The following is a 23679-nucleotide window of genomic DNA, read 5'->3' on the forward strand; positions in this document are numbered from 1 at the left end:
TAACATACAGTGCAAAAATTTTTGTTCTACGACAAAAAAATGACGAAGTTATAATAAAATTACTAGCGGAGTTCACTAACCAGCTGGTGCGGAAGGTTCATGCCAGTTAACCGTAAGGCGCGCAGGTGTTTTCATTGGTTAATTGTGTCTTTGAAACAAATTAAGTGTCCGATTTTTGTCAAATTCACCTTTCTAACTATGTATAAGTATGTGTATGTATAGTGCCGAAATTTACAAATACTTCTTTTTAAACGCCTGAAAAACTCTTTTTTTACGTGCCGAAAGACCTAAAATTACGGAAAAAATGGTATGTCGATGTGAAATGAGATAAAAGTGTTAGTATAATAAGGTATTCTTTTATTATAAGCCTGCTGTATTGATAAAAACGTAACTACTTACTTTTTAGTGTTCCGTAGCAAAATGGCAAAAAACGGAACCCACATGGATTTGTCATGTCTGTCTGTCTGTCTTTCCGTATGTCACAGTCACTTTTTTCCGTAACTATGAGAAGTATACTGTTGAAACTTAGTAAGTAGATATATTCTGTTAACCGCATTAAGATTTTCATACAAATATATAAAAAAATAAAAAAATTGGGAATACTTAAAATTGAAACTTAATTTTTTTTCCATCAAACCATACGTGTGTAGTATCTATAGATAGGTCTTTAAAAATGATATGGAGGTTTCTAATATCATTTTTTTCTAAACTGAATAGTTTGCGCAAGAGACACTTCCAAAGTGGTAAAATGTTTGTCCCCTCTGTAATTTCTAAAATAAGAGAATGATAAAACTAAAAAAATATATATGATTTACACTACCATGCAAACTTCTACCGAAAATTGGTTTGAACGAGATCTAGTAATTCGTTTTTTTTTTCAATACGTCATAAATCGTAAACTGCAATTAACCTTTCATTCAATCAATTCAAATATCAATTTAAAAAAAAAGATGAATTTTTTAAACATAAACCTTATAAATATGTTACTTGCTGCTACGGAACCCTTCATAAGCGAGTCCGACTCGCACTTGGCTGATTATTCTGAGTTTTGAGGATAAACCTACGTACCTACCTATTCGCCCGTTCCGATTTTTACATAATATTCCAAGGTCAAGTCCATAATTCTTCTCCTACATGGGGAAAGAAGCTTATTGCCCAGCAGTGCGATATTACAGGCTGAAGCGTTATACACATTATTCGTAAGTTCTGGATATGTCCCTGCTATATTTTACATTAATTCTTTCTTACACCTGCCTACTACTAACGGTTTAGATCTAAAGATTAATAATAAATAACTACGTACGTAGAAAAACAGAATAAAGAATAAGATTTCCAAACACGGATTTCAGCACTGGTAAACTTAAAATGATTACTTAAGTAAATAAATACCATGAAAGAATCTACTTTTGAGCTTGCACAAAACCAGCTTCGTAAATAACTATTCGATTTGAATAGTTCAAAAAGAAATATCATTCTTGTGTTATAGAGAATAACGTGGATACTAGTTCTATCGAATTTGCAATAAGTTTACTGATCCTTATTGTTCTGAAAACACGATAATTTCATGGCACTGTGTCGATCAGACGGGCAAACATTTCTGGTAGCACTGTCAAAAAATTAAAAAAAGTAACGTTTGCCTGTAAGTATTATACCTGTGGTTTGCCTTTAGCGGAACGCGCTGTTATGTATTTATCGCTTGTTTATCGCCACAAAAATTAAAAACGCGAAATATTATAAGAAATAAATATAGTTGAAATTAATGTTATAATAAATAATTATACTACGACCCATTTATCAATGTCGTGTACTATATAATAAGTAGCAATGTGGACTACTAAAACTTTTTTGACTAAAACAAAACGCGGTAATGTTTTAAAGGTGAGGTTATGTTTTGAAGGTGAGGTTATGTTTTGAAACTTATGATAGTGATCAATTTTTTTTGATATTTTAATTTTTTATAGATTGTAAGAGAACATTATTTACGTGACGATTTACTGTGTGGTTCAGCTGCTTGTAATGTATGTCCGCATAAGGATGATGAACTTGTACTGGAAGCTAATCCAGAGTCAATCTGTGGATTATTTGACTACAGTCATTACCTAGTTCTCGACACGAACGTAGTTCTGCACCAGATCGACGTTCTAGAAGAAGACGCTTTAAAAAACGTTATTATCTTACAAACGGTCTTAGAAGAAGTTAAACATCAGAACACTGCCATTTTTCAAAGATTGTTGGAAATAATTGGAAATAAGAAGAGAAAATTTTATTCTTTTGTTAATGAACACCATAAGTAAGTTTTACGTTAAAATTTATAAAATACAAAACCATTTATTTTGTATTTTTAAATTAATTTGAAAAATATAATGTGTGTTACAATGCGTAGTGATACATTTTCATTTTGTTACACACCTTTATGTATATATACGTATATTTATATATATTTTGATTAGGTTGTTACATTAAAAATAATTACAATTAACCAGAACAAAAATTGTCCTTATCATAATATCTAATATTTTTGTTATCATTTATGGTCTGTGTGTAATTAAGTAATACTCTTACAGAGACACATACATTGAACGTAATCCGGGAGAGAAACCAAATGACCGTAATGATCGAGCAATCCGTAGAGCTGCCTCTTGGTATGCCTCACACTTATCCATTAAAAATATGGCTGGACAGTTTCCTCAAATTGTCTTGATAAGTGATGATGAAAATAATAGAAAACTTGCCCACGAAGAAGGAATTGTTGCTTGTTCTGGTATGATAAACATTACTTACTGAAACTAAATTACTAGAGGCATTACGACTATTATTATTACTAGGGCGACTTAAGACTTTTATATCACTTTTTTTTAAATCTTATTACATTCACACACAGTCATCTGTTCCTAAGGTAAGCAACTTAATGCTTGTGTTATAGGTAACGGCCTAGCCAATATATAAAAATCCTCTTGTTGCAGTGTTTGTAGTTAAACTCCTCCGAAACGGCTTGACTGATTCTGTGTGCATATTGAGTAGGTCTGAGAATTGAACAACATCTATTTTTCATCCCCCTAAATGTTAAGGGTAGTCCACCCCTAATTTTTATTTTTATTTTTAGATTAATTATTTATTTTTTATTTTATTATGATTTGGTGTTGAAAAATACATACAACCTCAAATTTTCACCCTTCTACCACGAACCCCTGTTTTTAAATACATAGCGTCTAGCAGGAAGACACCGTTTGCCAAGTCAGCTAGTAAATCTATAAATACAAATATCGGAAATCAAACCCACGACTTAGTTATAGTTAGTTATAGTTAGTGCTCTTATTGGTCTTAGCGTGATGATATATAGCCTATAGCCTTCCTCAATAAATGGGCTATCTAACACTGAACGAATTTTTCAAATCGGACCAGTCTTTCCTGAGATTAGCATGTTCAAACAAACAAAAACTCTTCAGCTTTATAATATTTGTATAGATTTCTTATTATTAATTTTCTATGTTTACTATACACATGCAACTGTCTGTTCCTACGGGAACGTTTTAGGCAACAGTTGACTGACTTTCATTCACATGTCTAAAACATTTTTATAATAAATGTATATTTATTTATTTATTTCATTTAGACAAACAGTAGTTGCTACATTACAATTTTCACATAAAAACTACAGTACAATTGAGCTTAAATGCGCAACATTTTAAGTTGTCACAACATGCATAAAAAGAGATGTTACTATATAATATCTACAAATTGAAAAACAGATGAGTATAATAACAATAGATGTAGTTAAAGTTAAGAACAAACATAAACAGCAAACACAAAAACTAACAAAAGCAAAATCATTTATAAGTAATTAATCCCTCAACAATCCCAAAAGAACTTTTTTGAAGGCAAGTAATTTATCATCAAAAACATCAACCTAATCACAAATACTATTATATATATATCTATACTACTATAAAGAGGTAAAGTTTATAACTTTGTTTGTATGTAGAGGGTAATCTCCGCAAATACTGATCGGATGATCATGAAAATTCTTTCACTAACTAAGCTACACTATTCAGGAGTGCTATAGGCTATATTTTATTGTAATTGATCAAAAAATTTAGTAAATAAGAAAAAGATTAAAGTATAATATCAAAATGGTAAACAAACTAGCGCCATCTATCGCTATTAGAAAACAATTTATTGGTCTTTCGACGTTATTAATTTAGTCTTATTTTAGTCTATCGACGACGTTTTCTCGATTTTTGATAGATGGCGTTGGAGCAACATATTATTTATTTAAGTGCTATAAAATTTGTTCTTTAAAGTATGGTTTTTTGTTCTGTAATTTAAAATAATAAATACACGGGAGCAACATATTATTTATTTAAGTGCTATAACATTTGTTCTTTAAAATATGTTATTTGGTTAATATAATAATAATTAACGCCCAACGAAGTGAGCACGGGTCGGCTAGTCTTGGATATACGGGATATGGCAGAGAATTGTTTTAGTTCTAATCTATCGACATATCTACCTATCGACAGGAAGTAGTAGCAAATTTTTTTGCCACTCACTTTTCGTCCGCCTACCGAAACAAAACTATGCTTACGAATACAATTTATCCAAATAATTCGCATAACCACTCCACTTGCATATAACACTTACTGTATGACTACTTTTAATAAAATAGTATTCTATGAGGTGGAGGTTATAAAAAAAATTAAGTCATGTCAAGTTTCTCATAAGGTTTAGGCATGGTTTATCAACGCAAACTAATTTAACGGTTTTGACTTCAGACTTGGCACTGGCGATGGATGGGGGGGACCAGGTAGACGCTGATTTTAGCTGCGCTTTCGACAAAGTAAACCATTAAATACTTATTAATAAACTACATCAGTATGGCCTTGGGAATACACTTGTTGGATGGTTTCAATTATATTTATCACAAAGAACTCTTAAAGTTGCCGTTAATGGCTTTAAGTCCGACACGTACTTTGTTGAGAGTGGGGTTTCGCAGGGCTCTCATTTAGACCCCTTTCTGTTTCTTGTTTTTATAAATGACATAACCCAGTTTGTTAAGCATTGTAGATGTGCACTATTTGCAGACGATTATAAATATACAAAATAGTTAAAACCAATTCAGACGTAGATTCGGTGCAAAGCGATCTCAATAATATAATAGAATGGTGTCATCACAATAAAATGACTCTTAACATAAGCAAATGTTTCCAAATTAAATTTATCCGGAAGAAAAAACCTCTTGTTTCTTAGTTACTCTATTGGAAATGTTATCTTGCAAGAGAAATCACAAATTAAAGACTTAGGAGTTACTATAGACGACCGTTTAACTTTTGTGGCACATGTTGATAACATAGTTGTTAAAGCTGCACAAAATCTTGGTTTTATCAAGCAGAACACGCAAGGTTTTTCAAAGTGAACAAAAACGATATTATATAATTCTCTAGTGCGCAGCTGTTTTGAGTATGCCAGTGTTATCTGGAATCCTCAGTACAGTATACACTCTCAGCATATTGAGAGCATTTAGTGTGCTTTCACGAGGCATCTTGCTTTTTACGAAAACAATTTTTTGCACAGACAAGTGTACGGGGAGCGTTTGGCAAGGTTCCACATGATTTCTCTTGGAAGTAGGCGTGAGGTTTCAGATCTGACTTTCCTGCACAATATATTAAATAATAGGGTTACCAATTCTGAAATAACAGCTATACATAGCATACTATGCTTCAATCCTTTTGTATATGTAATATAAATGTTATGACCCTACAACCCTTGAATGAAAATTAGGTTCACTGCTATTTCCATAAACGCTTTCTACATTACATATATTTATAATTCCTATATAAAGTTTTTTCTTTCCAGTTAAGGATTACATAGAAAACGTAAATGGATATGCAGGTCTTGTGGACAAATTATCCAAAAATGTGATACCAGAGAGTGTTTCTAAGGATGCACTGTATCCTGCACATTTAACTCCCACTCAAATACACACTGGTATTAGAAGTGGAAAGCTACATCAAGGTACTTTTCATGCATCGAGAGATAATTTCCTAGAAGGGAATGTTACGGTCAATGGCTTTGAAAAATCTGTAAGTATTTGTGTGGATTTAGGTTCATCTAGTTGAAAAAGGGGAATAAATTGTTCAAATTTGTGTATGCGTGTACTTTTAATTTAATAAACAAAATAAAAAAAAACTTTGAAATAAAATTACGTTGGTACCATACTTTTGTACTGTCATTTAAATGGTTTTGTTGAAAAAATATAATAAACAATACAAATTTTTCAGATATTACTGCAAGGTCATACAGGTATAAACAGAGCAATCGATGGAGACATTGTGGCAATAGAAATATTTCCTCAGGAAGAATGGAGACAGCCAAGTGATATTGTTCTAGAAGATAAAGCAGAGGATCCTGGCGACTTTTTAGAAGAAGAGTCTCAATTGCTTAATACAAAAAAAGCTGTAGCCGATGATGATGTTTGTCCTACTGGGAAGGTTGTTGGCATTATAAGAAGGAAATGGCGTCAATATTGCGGTATTTTAGTGCCGAGCAAGTTTCCAGGTACGGCAATATTATTTTTAACCGACTTCCAAAAAAGGAGGAGGTTCTCAATTCGACTGTATTTTTTTTTTTATGTATGTTACATCAGAACTTTTGACCGGGTAGACCGATTTCGACAAATTTTGTTTTAATCGAAAGGTGGTGTGTGTCAATTGGTCCCATTTAAATTTATTTGAGATCTAGCAACTACTTTTCGAGTTATATCTAATAATGCGTTTTTACTTGACGCTTTTTTCGTCGACCTACGTTGTATTATACCGCATAACTTTCTACTAGATGTACCGATTTTGATAATTCTTTTTTTGTTGGAAAGAGGATATTCCTAGTTTGGTACCATGATAAGGAAACTAGGATCTGATGGTGGGATCCCAGAGAAATCGAGGGAAACTCTCGAAAATCCGCAATAACTTTTTAATGGGTATATCGGTTTTGATAATTTTTGATTTAATCGAAAGCTGATGTTTATCATGTGGTCACATATAAATTTTATCGAGATCTGATAACTACTTTTTGAGTAATCTTTGATAACGCGTAGTTACTTGACTATTTTTTTCGTCGATCTACGTTGTATTACTCGTCGATGTAATTGAAGTCGGTTTTTTTTTCGTTTGCGAGCAAACACAATGATGTTTTAATTGTGTTATTTTAGAATAGCCTATTGGTGCAGTTTGTGACCCTGCTTTCTGTTACGAGGGTTGTGGACTCGATTACTGCCCCGAGTATGGGTGTAATAATATTATTTTTTATGTTTATCCAAAAAAAATGTAGCTGTATCAGTCAACTGTTACCTCAAACATTATTTTAAGAGATCCAGGTAGAGGAAGATTAACATGGTATGCTGCAGTTAAAAACAGAAGAAAAAGTTTTGAAGTAAATCATTTCGACACAGGTCAATATAATATATAGTTATATTGACCTGTGTCATATGTATAATGTGTGATAAATATAATTTACTGCTAGTAAATAGTAAAATTACAAAAAATTAGATTTTTGCGTTCTAAAAATTGATGACCATGAACTTAAAATATATGTTGCATTATGTCCACATATAAAGTTGGCACGTGCATTTAAAAGTAGTCAAGTGACGCGTAATTAGGCGCACATTAATTTATTTTTAGATAGTTTTGTTGTGTGTTTATGTTTTGGGTTGGTGTTTATATTAGATGCAGATCGTAAAGTTGGATGCACTTCATGTAAATTGCTCTTGGAAATAGTTTTCAAAAATATGATAAGGATTTTTCAAAGTAAGATTCTTGAGACAAAAAAAAAACTTAGTTTAGTTAAAAAAAGTCAAAAAAAGTTTAAAGGATAAATGACATTTTATTAAGTTCCAACAATTGCTGAATAGAAAAGATTTGGCCTGAATATGACATTAATATACGCCATTAAAATTTTCTCTTACAGGAGCAACGCGTCACTTATTTACTCCAGCTGAGAAGAGGATACCGCGCGTGCGGATCGAGACAAGACAGAGCGACATTTTGGTCTCACAACGTATCCTCGTAGCATTGGATTCTTGGCCAAGGAACAGTCGATATCCTTTGGGACATTTCGTGAGATCCCTTGGACCTATTGGTATGTTTATTTACCATTATGTATGCTATGGTCATTTGGAAAATGTTCTAAAATTAAATAATTCATCATAGATTAAAGATTGTTTGATATTCTCATGATATGTACTTTTTTTAATGTAAGCTAAAGATGTACGAACTTATTAGTTTGTTTTCTTTAGGACTAGGTCTTAGAGATGCTCCAGTTCAAAATTTATAGGGTTGTTGAGTTCATTAACCATGGTTGCATTTAATTATAGGTGATAAGGATGCAGAAAACGAAGTAATATTATTGGAGCATGATGTGCCGCATGCGAGATTCAGTGAGGCTGTGCTTGCTTGCTTGCCACCTGATAACTGGACTATTCCTGAGGAGGTAGGAAACAAATTCTATATTTACATATCACGAAAATTTAATGTAAATATATACTATATAACGAAAATATAAATATGTACTACACACTCAGCAATGTATTATCATTGACATTCTCTTTTTGCATAATCCTTTTACGTCCATACTGCACCTATGACGCCCATATGTATGCCTAACTTACAATTACCTCAAATAAATTTAGTGTTACATCGACTTTGATCTGATTTTGTTTGCCACATTAACCTTCCCTCACATGTCATTTCGCACTCAACTATATCTGTACACATTACATCATTTTATTGAGATAGATCACACTCTGAAATATCCGGCTCAAAATCTGGAGTAGCCCGACCGGGTAACTAAGTACCTCAACCATATATACAAGATCACATCTAAATAACACTGCTCTAAAGCAATGTTATATTCCTGTGTTGAGTAAAGTGGGCAGAGCTCCTGGGGAGGGTCGTAGGTACTTTCGGCAACACGTTTGCGATGCTTCTGGTGTAGTAGGCTTCTGTAAGCTATGGTAATCGCTTACCATCAGGTGAGCTGTATGTCTGTTTGTCGACCTAGTTTTATAAAGAAAAGAATATTTACCCTTATTTACACATATGACGCCGCGTCGGCGCAACAGTCACACCACTGGCTTGTGCCCGTTGCGCTGGCGGTTGCGGGTTCGACCCCGCACATAACAAACATTTGTATTGGTCATACAGATGTTTGCCGTGGTCTGGGTGTTTGTGCAGTCCTTGTGTCTCTTCACCGTGCCACGGAAAGCACGTTAAGCCGTCCTGGTTAATATTATGTACACCTTATAGCAATCGTTAATTATAGTAGGGAATATATCTGCTAACCCGCATTGGAGCAGCGTGGTGGATTAAGCTCTGATCGTTCTCCTACATGGGGAAAGAGGCCTATGCCCAGCAGTGGGACATTACAGGCTGAAGCGTAGAGTAGCGTACTGACATATATGACTAGCCCTTGGCGCAGTTTGTGACCTTGTTTTGTGCTAGGAGGATGTAATTTCGCTTGCGGGAATCGAGAGACTGGGTGTAATATATGTATATTTATTTATTTATATATGTATAATATGTATATTTATCGATAAAAAAAAAACCAGTTGCCATATCAGTCGGGCTACTTTTAACACAAGTATTTAGTTGTTTACCTTTGGATGACCATGTTTTTGAAACATACTTATTTGTTTAGTATTATCATTGACTACACACGATATAATCGCCCACAGGAGATAAAGAAGCGCGTGGACCTGCGCTCGGTGTGCGTGTGCTCGGTGGACCCGCCCGGCTGCACGGACATCGACGACGCGCTGCACGCGCGCCGCGCGCCCGCCGCGCCGCACTACGAGGTCGGCGTGCACATCGCTGACGTCACGCACTTCGTGAGGCCCGACACCGCGCTGGACCGCGAGGCCGCCGCGCGCTCCACCACCGTGTACCTCGTGGACAGAAGGATCGACATGGTTCCCGGTAAGAATACTATTGATTTTTTTTTAATATTTTTGGCGAAGAATTAATCTAGGTTCTTGCTCGCCAGACTGGACAAAAAAGGATTATATCAATCCTAATGTGCCTGGTAAGGATATTTATTTATTTATTTATATAGGAAGCCAACGTAGTATACAGTGGTTTCTATCATAATTATATAGTTAAACAGAATATATTACACTATACACCACACTTATAGGCTAACTCAGCATGCATTACACTTTAAACAGTTGTTTCGTAACTTATACTAACAATAAATATCTTCTTGGATTTTTTTTTTCTTTTTGGCGAAACAGAGGAAATCTTCAGAAAATATCCTGCTTCTGAGGATAAATCTTGGTTATGTGGGTGTGTGTACCTACTAAATTCATGCAGTGGTTTTCATCGTTCATTTAGAGTAGTAGTGGGATTCTGAATGAGAGACAAGATGATTAATCAAAATTAGTAAAACAATAAATAATAAATAAAAATAGTAAGCCTTTTATTTCTGGTTTTTGTACAAAAAAATGATTACAAAAAAATTGATAAAAAAAACAATGTGCTGTTGGTAAAAAAAAAAAAAAAATTATAACAATGTAGTTGTTTGTGCACCAGAACCTCTGGTCATAGATCAAGTAAAAAAAGGTAGATAATGCGCGGCCTTTGTTGTTACTGAAGCCACAAAACTCGGCTCCTTCAAGTAAACACACGCGCTCACGCACACATATGCATCAAACTACGCTCATTTTCGTTAGTATCTCACAGGACCTCGTACAGTAACTTTGCCTTCAAAATGCCGTTCTTATGTAATTAAATGGTGCAAAAACAATACCAAAGTGAATAAAAAGTCTGAAGAAATATCGTTTCACACGTAAGTACATACAAAACTTTATATTTCTTGTTATTCCAAAATAATATTGAGGTTATTCGGAACTTATAATTTCGATGTCCCGAAATGACGTACCGAGGGAGTGTTACCAGTAATTATTATTTTCATTAGCCCAAAATGCGGGTAAGTAAATTGTAGGCAATTATAGAAAAATAATTAAGTAGAAAGTGGACAACATTATTGTTTTTTTTTATCGTGTTTTTTATGTTTTTCCTAAATTGAAGTCAAGTTAAATATGAATTTTTAACTCGTTTGTTTCTGTTTAAATTTGTGAATTAACTACTCATATTTTACTACTAAATATCATGGTTTTAGGTTTCCAGCGAATATTTTAATAGGAGATGAATGGGTAGCTGCTTTACGACTGAGCCGAAATGAACTACAACGACAGCCAGCCTCATCTAGTTGGTTTGTTCAAACCATTTTGATAAAGCTGACATGTACGGTACAAAACGTGGACTTCGCAGAGTACCATCAAGTACATACTGCTACTTACTACTACGTATTTTAATGTTATATTTTTTGTTCTAGGACCTACCGGATGAGTCTAAATCAGTCGTTAACCAAGATTCAATCTTTGATACACCTAGAAAACATAAACTAAGAGAAAAGTTAAAAAAACAGGAACTTAATTTTAAAAAAAAATGTAAAAATAAAATCAATTTATTACAGCAAAGAGTTAGACGTCTTTAAAGCAGGAACTTGCCCCTCAGAGGAATCATCAATTACTTAAAAACGCAAGTTTTCATTGACACAGATTTATATAATTAAATAAATCAAAACACGGCTACAATAGATTTATGTAACAATTTGAATCGAAAAAAGGAGTAAATATATTTAAAACTATAAACAGGTTTTTATTTCCACATACCCATTTTACCTATATTAAATTAATTGTTTAATAAAAATTTTAGGGACTTTTTTTAAAAAGTGTCAACACTTCACTCACTCACACATCTTTAAAAAAGTGGCTTCACTTTTCTGTTCTAGGTGCGTTATCTATTTTTTTTTACTTTATCTATGCCTCTGGTGAAGACCTTTTCCAAAGATTGCTATTTAATTCTATCTTGAGCCTTCCATACCCAGTTAGGCCCTTATATCTCCACGACGTCCTCTGCCCAACGTTCTAGTGCCCGACCTCCTTTTTGGCATGTGACTATTAATCTTTTCGCCTTTGTTGAAATCTTCCATGTTTGGCATGCATAGGTTAATGTAGGGGGTATACACATGTCCATAACTTTCTTTTTGAGCTGAATTGGTAGATCGCTTTTCAGTGTTTCTTTTTGACTCCAGTAGTGGAATAATCCAAGTTTGTTTGACTCGTCTTTCAATTTCCTTTTCATTACATTTTGGGTCGAAACTTATTTGTTTTCCTAAGTATGAGTACTGGTTGACATCCTCTATATCGATGGCTCCTAAGTATACTGAGTCAACTAACAACTTTTGATAATTTAATTTTTTAAGATATTAATAACATTTACTTCATTTCCTATCTACCTATGTAACAAAAAAAAAAAATAAAGTTATTAAAAGTAGAGTTGACTCAGTATACTTAGGAGCCATCGATATGTTCGTCATCTATTGTTATTGGGTTTTGGTTCCTATTTGTCATTACTTTAATTTTGCTGTAGTTTATTCCTAGTCCTACTTTTTTGCTTTCTGCATTCAATGTGTTCATCATGTATTCAAGGTTTGAGCTATTATTAGTAAATTTACTTATTATAAGTAAATTTACTATATTATTTATATAATTATTTATTATAATATATGTATCTATCTTTATATATTAAGCGGGTGGAGTGACATCTAGTCATATAGTAATAATAATAATAATAATAATTAATATTCAATAAGAAACATAAATATCAATGAGACAGTTGAGGTTGGTGGAGTTTCAATTTGTTAAGAGCCATTTCACAATTTTACGCTCTGCAAGTTTAGGTAAATTTGGTCGCATCGCGCGAGTCGTACGAGCCGCGCGATCTTTGTGCTAGTACGTATAGTGTGACAACCAAAAGACCATCGTGATCATTTTCTGATGTATAATAAAAATTATAACTATGGTATAAAATGTTTTTTACATAATTAATTTGTTAAAAATTTCAAGTATGTTATATAACAACAGTCAATAAATTTAAAATAAAATTAAAAAAATCAATTTTATGAAACAATTTTTTTAAACTGATTTAGTTTTTTCAGTTTACGAATGAATCTAATATTTACGATATGAATAAAAAAGCATTTAATGACATCGACACCGACAAACATATTAATTAACAAATAACAAGACAAACAGATTGAAATGCCTATTTGTATTGATAGTGTGAGAAAAGAAAATTAAATTATACATTTGTTTACAGAAATTATCATTATATTATTTTACAGTCATTTTCGTAATATGTTTATTTTATTTATATTTTATTATGAAAGTATCAAATGCGTTTTATCCGCTATAACAACAGGCGCTTGGCGCGTGTAGCGAAAGAGACGGCTGCGCAGAATTTGGCGTGGACCTTACCTCTAAGAGCGCTAGCGCTCGACTGATTTACCGGGCTTGATGCGTGGCAATATATACTATCTTTTTATTATTTAATATAAAATGTATTAAAAATAATTACATCTTTTAATTATTTTTTTTGTATTCCTTAATGATGTAAGTTTACTTTGATGAAGATAGTTCGTTAAAATTTCTTAGTTTTCTAAGAGAAATATCGCTTTTAAAATTGTACTTATTTGGAAAATATTCGTAACTTTAAATTTTTTTTTATCGTTTAATAGAGATACAAATGGAATAAAAATCTATGATAGTGGACAACAAAATTATATTCCACATATTATGATATTTTTTTAAAATGGTTTCAACGTAGAGGTTATTGAAAAGTAGGACTTCAAAGTATACATTGCGACCGTTTACCCAGGGAGGAGGCTGATGAAAAGGTTAATAATTTTATACACATAATATAAATCAAAATTCTGATCTGACTATGGACTACAACAAAGGTTGCTCTATTATATTTCAAGAATATAAATTACATTATTGCATCCAACACTGAGATTAACGACGTCAAAATATTACAATTTCGCGGATTGTTACCGATTTTTGTGAAATGGCTCTTAATGTCGGGTTCGGGTTTGGACTTCACTACATAGTACAAAACAAAGTCGCTTTCTCTGTCCCTATGTATGCTTAAATCTTTAAAACTACGCAACGGATTTTGATTCGGTTTTTTTAATAGATAGAGTGATTGAAGAGGAAGTTTTATATGTATAATAACATCCATTAAATAGTGGAGAAATACTGTTATTTTTGAGATTTCTAATGTGATGTCGTAAATAGTTACATGTTTTCCACTTACAACAACGCAGCCTGAACCATACGAGATTTATCAAAATAATGTACTAAGTATTGTACACATTGAAAAGGTTTACAGAAAACTCCACTATTGTATATGTCTATCTCTTATGGATATCCCACAATAATATTTTTTTGTCATTTACTTTTTACAACAAATAATGGCTAATTTTCAAAGCGATTTTAACCAATACAGCATTAATCCTTATCTAATAAAATACCTTAAATACATTGTTGATTTAATATAGATCTATATAGCCCTTTACAGCATATGATTTAAATGAATATTTTCGAAGATATTACAGATTTAAAAATTGTGGTACGTAGCGTTTGCGACGGTTCCGACCGGCTTTTACTCTAAAGTTAACGCGTGCGGGCCACGAGCAGTAATGAATAAATCAAAACCACTGGATTGATTTTAATCATTTTTTTAGTGAATGACATAGGCTATAACTATATTTTATACCCGTGCGAAGCCGGAGCGGGTCGCTAGTTATTTAATAATAATGTTTTATTCATACCAATATTGTATACGCTTCAGCCTCTAATATCCCACTACTGAGCATAGGCCTCTTTCCCCATGTAGGAGAAGGATCAGAGCTTAATCCACCACGCTGCTCCAATGCGGGTTGGCGGATATATTCAGTACTGTGAGTAACGATCGCTATCAGGTGTACTTGATAACAACCGGGACCGACGGCTTAACGTGCTCTCCGAGGCATGGTGCACCACGGCACACCGCACCACGGCAAATACCTGTATGGCCAATACAAATGTTTGTCATGTGCGGAGATCGAACCCGCAACCGCCAGCGCAACGGGTACAATCCATGGCTATAATCGTTGCGTCAACGCGGCGTCCACCATTACCATTATTGTATGAATAATATATTTTTTAATAGTTGTACGAATAATTATTTTCTTATTCATACGATTGTCGTTAGAATTACAAGTTTTTTTTTTTTTTTTTTGAAGTACATAATAAAATAGCAGCATAGAATTATTTCATAATGTACATTCGCTCGGAGGCTTAAGATGTGTTTGCATCGATAGCGCAATATCGACTAAATCACAACTCTAGATCATTACGTCAACATTCCTTATAATTTCTCGGAGCTCGCGCGCGGACAATTAATGTGGATTTTAATAGAAATGCTTAAAATATAGAAAATAATAATATTATTTTTTGTTTCAGATCTCTTAAGTTCAAACTTGTGTTCATTAAGAGGTGGAGAAGAGAGATTGGCATTTTCATGTGTTTGGGAAATGGACGAAAATGCTAACATTTTATCTACGAAGTTCCACAAAAGCGTCATAAAGGTAAGTTTTACATTACTTTGATTACTGATCTATTGATACTTATATTATGCTCTTAAATAATCGGTAAACAATAAAGTAGGTATAGTTCGCGTTATGTAAAAAGAACGCTGGCCTTCAAGCTGTGCAAAGGCGATTTATCGGTCTCTTTGGTGGTATGAGGTAGTGCGCGGGGCGTGTGTATCACGCGCCGTATGCTTGGCGGTATGCTATTGGTTGGATAGTTCGACATCGACTCAAAATATTATCGCGCACAAAAGTTTAATTTTAAGTTAAATTACGAAATAGTTTTACATATAGAAGTGAGAAAAATTATTTATAACGTATAATTCGCGTCATGTTAAAAGAACGCCGGCTGTCAAAATGTGCAAAGGTGATTTACAGTGTTGCCAACTCTTGAAAAAACTTTTTCCTACTGTCCATTTTTTTGGAACAGTCTTATTTGGTAAACAAACCCCTGTCAATATTAATTCAATTTTTTTTTGCATTTATTACTCAATTTCACAACAAATTTAGCTTACGGACATTTGTAAAACTCCATTTACTATTTATTTCACTAAAAACAAATATCAATTTATCATTTTAAACACAAAAATTATTAAAATACGAATTTTGAGAGTGATGACATTTCAATAACAAAAACAAAAAAAAAATTTATTGCTTTTGTTTAAAAAAAAATGTTATTTTGTAAAGTAATAATTATTATAATTATTTAGTGCGAATTATTCGCAGAGGTATTTCTAGTATTTTTTAATGTACCTACTAATAACCACTATACGAAGCCGCCAGTGAAAGCCTAATTAAAAAATAAAACATTAGTACTTTCGTGCGAGAGTATACCCATGCGCAAACACACCCCCTCCAGTTTCTTTCAGCGTTCTTTTTACATGACGCGAGTTATACATATTAGTGACCTAAAAAAAATAGTAACTCATATTTGTCACTTAATTTAGACATGCCTCTTGAATAACATATCATAGTAAATAAGGATGATATGTTCAAATTGATCATTTTAATTCGCATTGAACCACAATATAATTTACTAAGATTTGATTGGTCAAGGGCTATTGTTAAGCTAACTTACAGTGAAGAATCACTATTTTCTTACCGTGAATAGACCAGTTCTAATTTGTATTTTTCTCGATGAGCAAAAAAGTATATTATTATTAATAGATCGTGGTGTTTCGATGATTATAGATTTTTCAATTATTTGTTTAATTTTTAGTCTCGAGCTGCTATGACGTATGAAGAAGCACAAATAGCGATAGACACGACTTCTCGTAACGATGACATAGCTACGTCGCTACGAACTTTAAACATGTTGGCGAAAAAACTGAAACAAAGGAGGCTCGATAATGGCGCACTATTGCTGGCATCGCCTGAAATTCGTTTCCAAGTAAGTTTTTGAGTATTATTTTTTGTATAAATTGATTCTAATAGATTATATTAATAAACTTACTAAAGTAAAACTTAAGTATACGAATCATTGTATTTTATGAGCTTTATATAGGGTAGCGCAATAGAACGTGCATATTGCATCATCTTTTTTGCGGGGTGTAAACATAGAGCAACACGGAGGGGAGTAGCCATTGCGTTTGTTACCGTTACAAAACTGTCTGTCATTTTTTGCAGGGGGAAATTACACACATGCACACCTTATCTAATTCCCACACAAAAATAATCGTCTGTCACTACGAAACTCACACATACTAAATTAAAAACACACTTACATTTTTCACACACATATAGATATATTCTGTGTCATTACAGTATAATGACACGCTGCAACTACACTGACAAGTTGCTTTCAGCCGTGGTTGTAACAACTGTCGATATGCATTATCGATAAATTCAAGTACTCGGTTAGGGAAATAAGGTTTTTAAAGTGATACAAATGTAAGATGTTATTATAAAAATAGACTTAATTTATTATATACTACAAATCAAACATTTTGATGTAAAATAAACGATTATAAAGAGTAAAGATTTGATTGTTTGTTTGTTAGCATTGAATAGACTCCGAAACTACTGGACCGATTCAAAAAATTATTTCACCGTTGAGAAGCTACACTATCCTTGAGCGATATACTATATTTTCAAAAATATTAGGGATCCTTACTAAAACTCTAATAATGTAACCCAGGGGATAAAAAAATAACCTAAAAAAATCCTTACATTGCGTGCGCTGCAAAAACGAATGATAATAGAAATATATAATATAGTAAGATTTTGTAGAACACATCATTATCTACAATAATTGTATTTGCTCGCAAACGAAAAAAAAAACCGACTTCAATTACATCGACAAGTAATACAATATACGTAATATATACGCGTTATCAAAGGTTACTCAAAAAGTTGTAATCAGATCTCGATGAAATTTGAACGCACCACATGATAAACATCAGCTTTCTATTAAATTAAAAATCATCAAAATTGGTCCACCCAGTCAAAAGTTCTGACGTAACATACATAAAAAAATACAGTCGAATTGAGAACCTCCTACCTTTTTGGAAGTCGGTTAAAAAGTGTCACGAAAGCATATGTCTAACTATTAAAATTATGTCAATACGTTTGGTGCAATGTTGTTGTGCCAAACAATGCCAGTCTACAATAAACGATTTAAAGTTAACCCACATTTTGAGGAGTTGATAATGTACACGGTGATGTCAACGAATCGGGAATAGGGAGCGTAGCACTAATGGCATCATAAGATGATAGCTTGTCATCTGCTAGATTGAATGATTTGTTGATGACTCTGAAAAGATGGACATTGTTAATTATCAAAGTTGATAAATCTAAGCTTCATTTCACTACTATGACTAAGGTGAACCATATCTTGATTACCTTGTACATGAGACAAAAAAAAAACTTACGGGACAAAAACAGTGTGGCGTTAGTGTTGGTTTGGTGCCCTCGACTAATCCTTCTATTGTTCGCCAACACTAGAAAGTTAGTGGTATTGAGTGGGCGTATTTGAGTGGGCGTCAAAATTTTCGTTACTGGGACAGTGATAATCCAAAACTCGAACACCAGAAACCACTACACAGTCCTAAAGTGGCAAATGGGCAGCAATCTCGGGCAGAGGAATAATTGGTCCTTTTTTCTTTGAAAATGCGCGGGGGCAAAATGTTACTGTTAATACCGAACGCTATGTTGCGATGTAGGAAGGTTTTTTGGGTCTGGAAATTTAATCTTCAGATTACGAAAAGAGATGATAGATATCCCACTGCCCCCTCGTAGTCCAGATTTGACGGTTACCGACTTTTTTGTGGGGATATCACAAACACAAAGTCTACAGTCATCATCCGAGAAACATCGATCAGCATTTTTAAAAAATAAACTTCAGTTATTTACTTTACGATTCCTTAGTTTTATTTTAACTATATCTTGTGTATTTATTTTTTAATCTACTTTTTTATGTACGTTCCATTGCGCCCTTGGTTCCGATGGCCCAATGACCAAGAAATCCTAGGTTCAAATCTGGACACACTGTGTTTTCAAAATAGTTTAATTTTTTTATCGTTCTACGAAATTAAATAGTTTAACGAAATTAGCAGGTCTTTAAATAAATATTGAGGATGACATGTAATTATGTCTGTCTAAACAGAGAATACATCTGTCGTGTTAAATGTATTAGTGTAAAAATAAATTAAAAAATATTTACATAATATAAATAATCTTTTACTCATAAGTCTTTGGATTAAATCAATAAGAACATTAAACATATAACGATGTGTAATCTTTCAGGTGGATTCGGAAACTCATGAGCCTCTAGAGGTGCAGGCGAAGAGGATAATGGACACCAACTCGATGGTTGAGGAGTTCATGTTGCTCGCTAATGTGAGCGTAGCAGAGCGTGTCGCGACAGACTTCCCACAGAGTGCTCTACTGAGACGACACCCCGCACCACCGCCTGCCAACTTCAATACCTTCCTCAAGGCTGCCCGTCGACAGGTAATCATCAAAGATAATGACAACAACAATAATAAGTACTCTTTATTACACTACAAGAAATACTACAAGTACAGAGTTACAAAAGAAATGTACATGAGGCGATCTTATCGCTAAAGTATTAATCTTTTCCAGGCAACCTTAGTCCTCCAAACAGGGCACAGGATGCACAATATTTTACATTAGTGTCATAGAGATAGATAATTGAGATCGTTGACTGCGAAATGTTTGTGTTGGGTTTAGTGGCGCTGTATTTCATGCGTTTATAATGATTTAAGTTTCTTTTAAAGTAACTGCAGTTTCTTGCAATTACTTTAATAAAAAGTCTTCTCTGCACAATTTACATTCTGAATTGGTGGTAACTTCGTATTCACTCACTTCAGCCTATCGCAGTCCACTGCTGGACATAGGCCTTCAAAGTTCGTGCTAAACTGAACGGCGTGAACTCATGTGTTTTGCCCATAGTCACCACGTATCATTGCTATATGTAGCATAGAGCATGGCAACACTGCTGATCGAATTTCTTATCAGCTTACATGCGGTTATGACATACTTTATCAAGAATTGGCTAAGGTTTGGCACAATGTTTGGAATATGATTTACCGTTACAAAACGATAGGTAGATCATAGTTTGGTCTTAATCGTATGTCGATTTAGACCAAACTAAAAAGAAAAGAAATCTTATTCAGACTAAAGATTACAAAGAATTCATTATCATCAGTCATCAGTTCAGCCTATCTCAGTCTGACAGAATGGCGTGAAATCGTGTGTTTATTTATTTATATATAATATTTACTGCCGTAATCACACAGCAGCAACTTCGTATTAAACATTGTTAATTTATCATGTATACATGTGTTCTTCTTTTACCACTGAATAACTGACATTTATCACATTAACATTAATTATTAAATTGTGATTTTCTTTTCCAGGGCTTCGAACTAGACGTATCAACTAACAAATCATTCTCGAAATCTCTGAATGAAGCTGTTATACCTGAGCGGCCGTTTTTCAATACATTGCTACGTATAATGGCAACTCGGTGCATGCAACAGGCCGTTTACTTCTCGAGCGGATCGAAAACCCAAGAAGAGTATTACCATTACGGTCTCGCTTGTCCCATATATACGCATTTTACGTCACCGATAAGAAGGTAACCTACCATTTACAAGTATTATAACTATAAGCTTTTTAATCATTCAATGCTTTTATTTACATGTGACTTACCGTTACTGGTAATTCTGGGCAATTTTTTTTTATATATCTGGATCGGTAAATAAGCGTACGGCTGACCTTATGGTAAGCGATTACCGTAGCTTATAGACGTCTGCAACACCAAAAGCAATGCAAGCGCGTTGCCGACCCCATCCCCAATTTTCCTCAGGAGCTCTGGTAACCTTACTCACCAACAGGAATGCTTGAGCTCAGTGTTATTTAGCTGTGGTCTTCTGTAAGGTCGAGGTACTACCCCAGTCGGGCTGCTCCATATTTTGAGCAGGAAATTTCCTGCTGTGCCCTACCTCAATTAAAAACTTAGGTAATAATTTTAATCAAATTAAATATAAAATCAAACGCTAAATGTGTTGATAAGCGCAAAACTCGAGAATGGTTGAATCGATTTAGCAACTGTTTTTAACTGTGCAGGAAATCAGGCTTCATCAACTCGCATGTGTTTGACAGTTGACAGATACTGGACGTCGGTTGGATTAAGTAGTGTGATAATATATATATATATATATATATATATATATATATATATATATATATATATATATTTTAACCGACGGATTTTAATGAAATTTTGCAATGAATATGTAACTTTGTTCAACCTTAAATATATGCTATATTTTATTTTCATTAATGACCACGATATTTTGTTGTAAAAAAGTGGCGGTACGAAGTTCACCAGGTCAGCTAGTAAATAAATAATTTTAAATTGTAAAATAGAACATAATTATGAGCTCGCTCAAAGCTACTAAAGGTAGTGTAGTAAAAATGACAGTGGTGATGCAGGTACTTGGACGTGATCGTGCATCGTTTAATTTCGAATTGTGTCTATTCGTTCTTTCGGAGTCGATAAAACTCAATTTAGTAACAAGTGGGTGGTGCAGGTACGCGGACGTGATCGTGCACCGGCTGCTGGCGAGCGCGCTGGGCGCGGACACGACGCACGCCGCGCTGCTGGACACGCGCGCCGCGCAGGCGCTGTGCGACAACCTCAACTACCGGCACCGCCAGGCGCAGCTCGCCGGCCGCGCCTCCGTCGCGCTCAACACGCACGTACGTACACACTGTCCTCGGGCGCAGGCGCTGTGCGACAACCTCAACTACCGGCACCGCCAGGCGCAGCTCGCCGGCCGCGCCTCCGTCGCGCTCAACACGCACGTACGTACACACTGTCCTCGGGCGCAGGCGCTGTGCGACAACCTCAACTACCGGCACCGCCAGGCGCAGCTCGCCGGCCGCGCCTCCGTCGCGCTCAACACGCACGTACGTACACACTGTCCTCGGGCGCAGGCGCTGTGCGACAACCTCAACTACCGGCACCGCCAGGCGCAGCTCGCCGGCCGCGCCTCCGTCGCGCTCAACACGCACGTACGTACACACTGTCCTCGGGCGCAGGCGCTGTGCGACAACCTCAACTACGGGCACCGCCAGGCGCAGCTCGCTCTCATTTATCAGATTATTGTAAATATTGCTATTTTGAAATCTGTTCGTCGCTTTCTGATACGACGAAAGTATGTAAAACGAACGATCGAAGTACCTAGTGACCTATGCGTTGTTTAATTTCTTTTTCTGGTTTGGCTTAAAACGTTTTAATAATTATTGGACTCAATTTATGTTTGTGTCTTGGCGATCTAATTTGATTCTGCGCGAACGACTTCAAAAACTTTTACAATATTCAATCATTTAAAAAAAAATAATCCATGTTCCCAACAAATCACGTTGCATCTTGAAGAATTTTTTTCAATCCCCATCAAAAATATAAATTTGAAATGAAAGTCAAGATAAATATTGAGTAACGCGTCGCACTCAATTCCGCCAAATTGGATTAATATTGAGATGCATATTAATCCAATTTCTGCCATACATGTTCACATTCAAGCTCAATATTTGACATAGCAATTTTTTACCATGGTATGGGTTATAATATATTTTCTAAGTTACTGTACTGCCCGTTTAAGGTTTAATGTCAAAAATAATAAATGTGCCAAATTTCATGTATGTAGATTCAATACTTTACCAGCTGTGAAGGTGTCAAAATTAGCTCGAAATGATTTGTCTTACATATGGCGCGTTATTGGTTTCTTCTTGTTAACTTGGCTGAACTCGTTGCAGCATGTCTAAATACATATTGAGCAAAATTAATAGTTTTATGAAAACGATCATTTGCTTAATTAACAAAAAGTGATTATAAAAATTAGGCATATATTAAATTAACAACGCTTAGACTACTTTATTAAAGTTATATATTTTTTACAGATTTTGTTTAAGAATCGTGAAGAAATCCAATCAGCTGTCGTTCTGGCTGTAAAACGAAATGCTCTCCAAGTTTTAATTCCGAAATATGGGCTCGAAGGTCCTCTATACTTGCCCTCTGACAAGTTCTTGTATAATGAAGAGGTGAGTGTAAATTTATAAATAGAATATGGAAAGAGGCATTTATAAACAATAAAAATACAATGTTATATGTTGCTTATAATAATCTAGATAATCTTAATTAGTATTTAATACTTTTTTAGTAATAGTTTTTTATTTAGTAATTTTAATTACTAAAACTTCTGTGACTTTAAAATAATTTTATTCATTGATTTATGTATGAAAAAATAACTATATTTCTTTTCTTATTTTTACACAGGAAAATATCCAAATATGTAATGACGTCGTATTCAAGACGTTTGACGAATTAACAGTCAGACTCACTCTTGATAGTACAAACTTGCAACATAGAAAATTAGTTTTTCAACTGGTAACACCGTTCATACCAGGCGTCAGCTACGTGCAAGAAAAAACCGATGATGACAAAATGGAGGTCGAAATCGTCGAATCAAAAACAAATGAAAAAAAAAGGAAAGAAGTGGCTGAACCTAAAAAGAAAAAAAAGTCTAAAAAGTAGACAATACTTTAACTTTTAAGTATAAGAATAAGTAATAAAGTACATCAAAAATTTTAAAATATATTTTTTTCTAAATTATTTTTTTTTAT

General features: G+C 34.2%; 1 protein-coding gene across 1 annotated transcript; it reads left to right on the forward strand.

Annotated features, from left to right (window-relative positions):
- The first annotated feature begins 1790 nt into the window (after window positions 1-1790).
- Window positions 1791-23666, forward strand: LOC123655245 (exosome complex exonuclease RRP44). The gene is made up of 15 exons (XM_045591069.1): window positions 1791-1878; window positions 1962-2290; window positions 2565-2761; window positions 5854-6080; window positions 6279-6555; window positions 7960-8130; window positions 8366-8481; window positions 9725-9965; window positions 15398-15522; window positions 16745-16915; window positions 19270-19476; window positions 20406-20626; window positions 21585-21753; window positions 22957-23097; window positions 23333-23666. Exons 1-15 carry the CDS (start codon window positions 1825-1827, stop codon window positions 23588-23590), a joined length of 2904 nt encoding a protein of 967 aa, XP_045447025.1. The 5' UTR covers window positions 1791-1824; the 3' UTR covers window positions 23591-23666.
- The last annotated feature ends 13 nt before the right edge of the window (window positions 23667-23679 follow it).

The sequence above is a fragment of the Melitaea cinxia genome, chromosome 7 (assembly GCF_905220565.1).
Source record: "Melitaea cinxia chromosome 7, ilMelCinx1.1, whole genome shotgun sequence".
NCBI classification, from domain to species: domain Eukaryota; kingdom Metazoa; phylum Arthropoda; class Insecta; order Lepidoptera; family Nymphalidae; genus Melitaea; species Melitaea cinxia.

Bases quoted from the DNA above. Each gene is read 5' to 3' on its own strand.
- LOC123655245 (XM_045591069.1), top strand. From the start codon at position 1,825: ATGTGGACTACTAAAACTTTTTTGACTAAAACAAAACGCGGTAATGTT. The intron at 6,556-7,959 runs GTACGGCAATAT...TTTCTCTTACAG, and splicing joins AGTGCCGAGCAAGTTTCCAG to GAGCAACGCGTCACTTATTT. The intron at 20,627-21,584 runs GTAACCTACCAT...TGGGTGGTGCAG, and splicing joins TTTACGTCACCGATAAGAAG to GTACGCGGACGTGATCGTGC.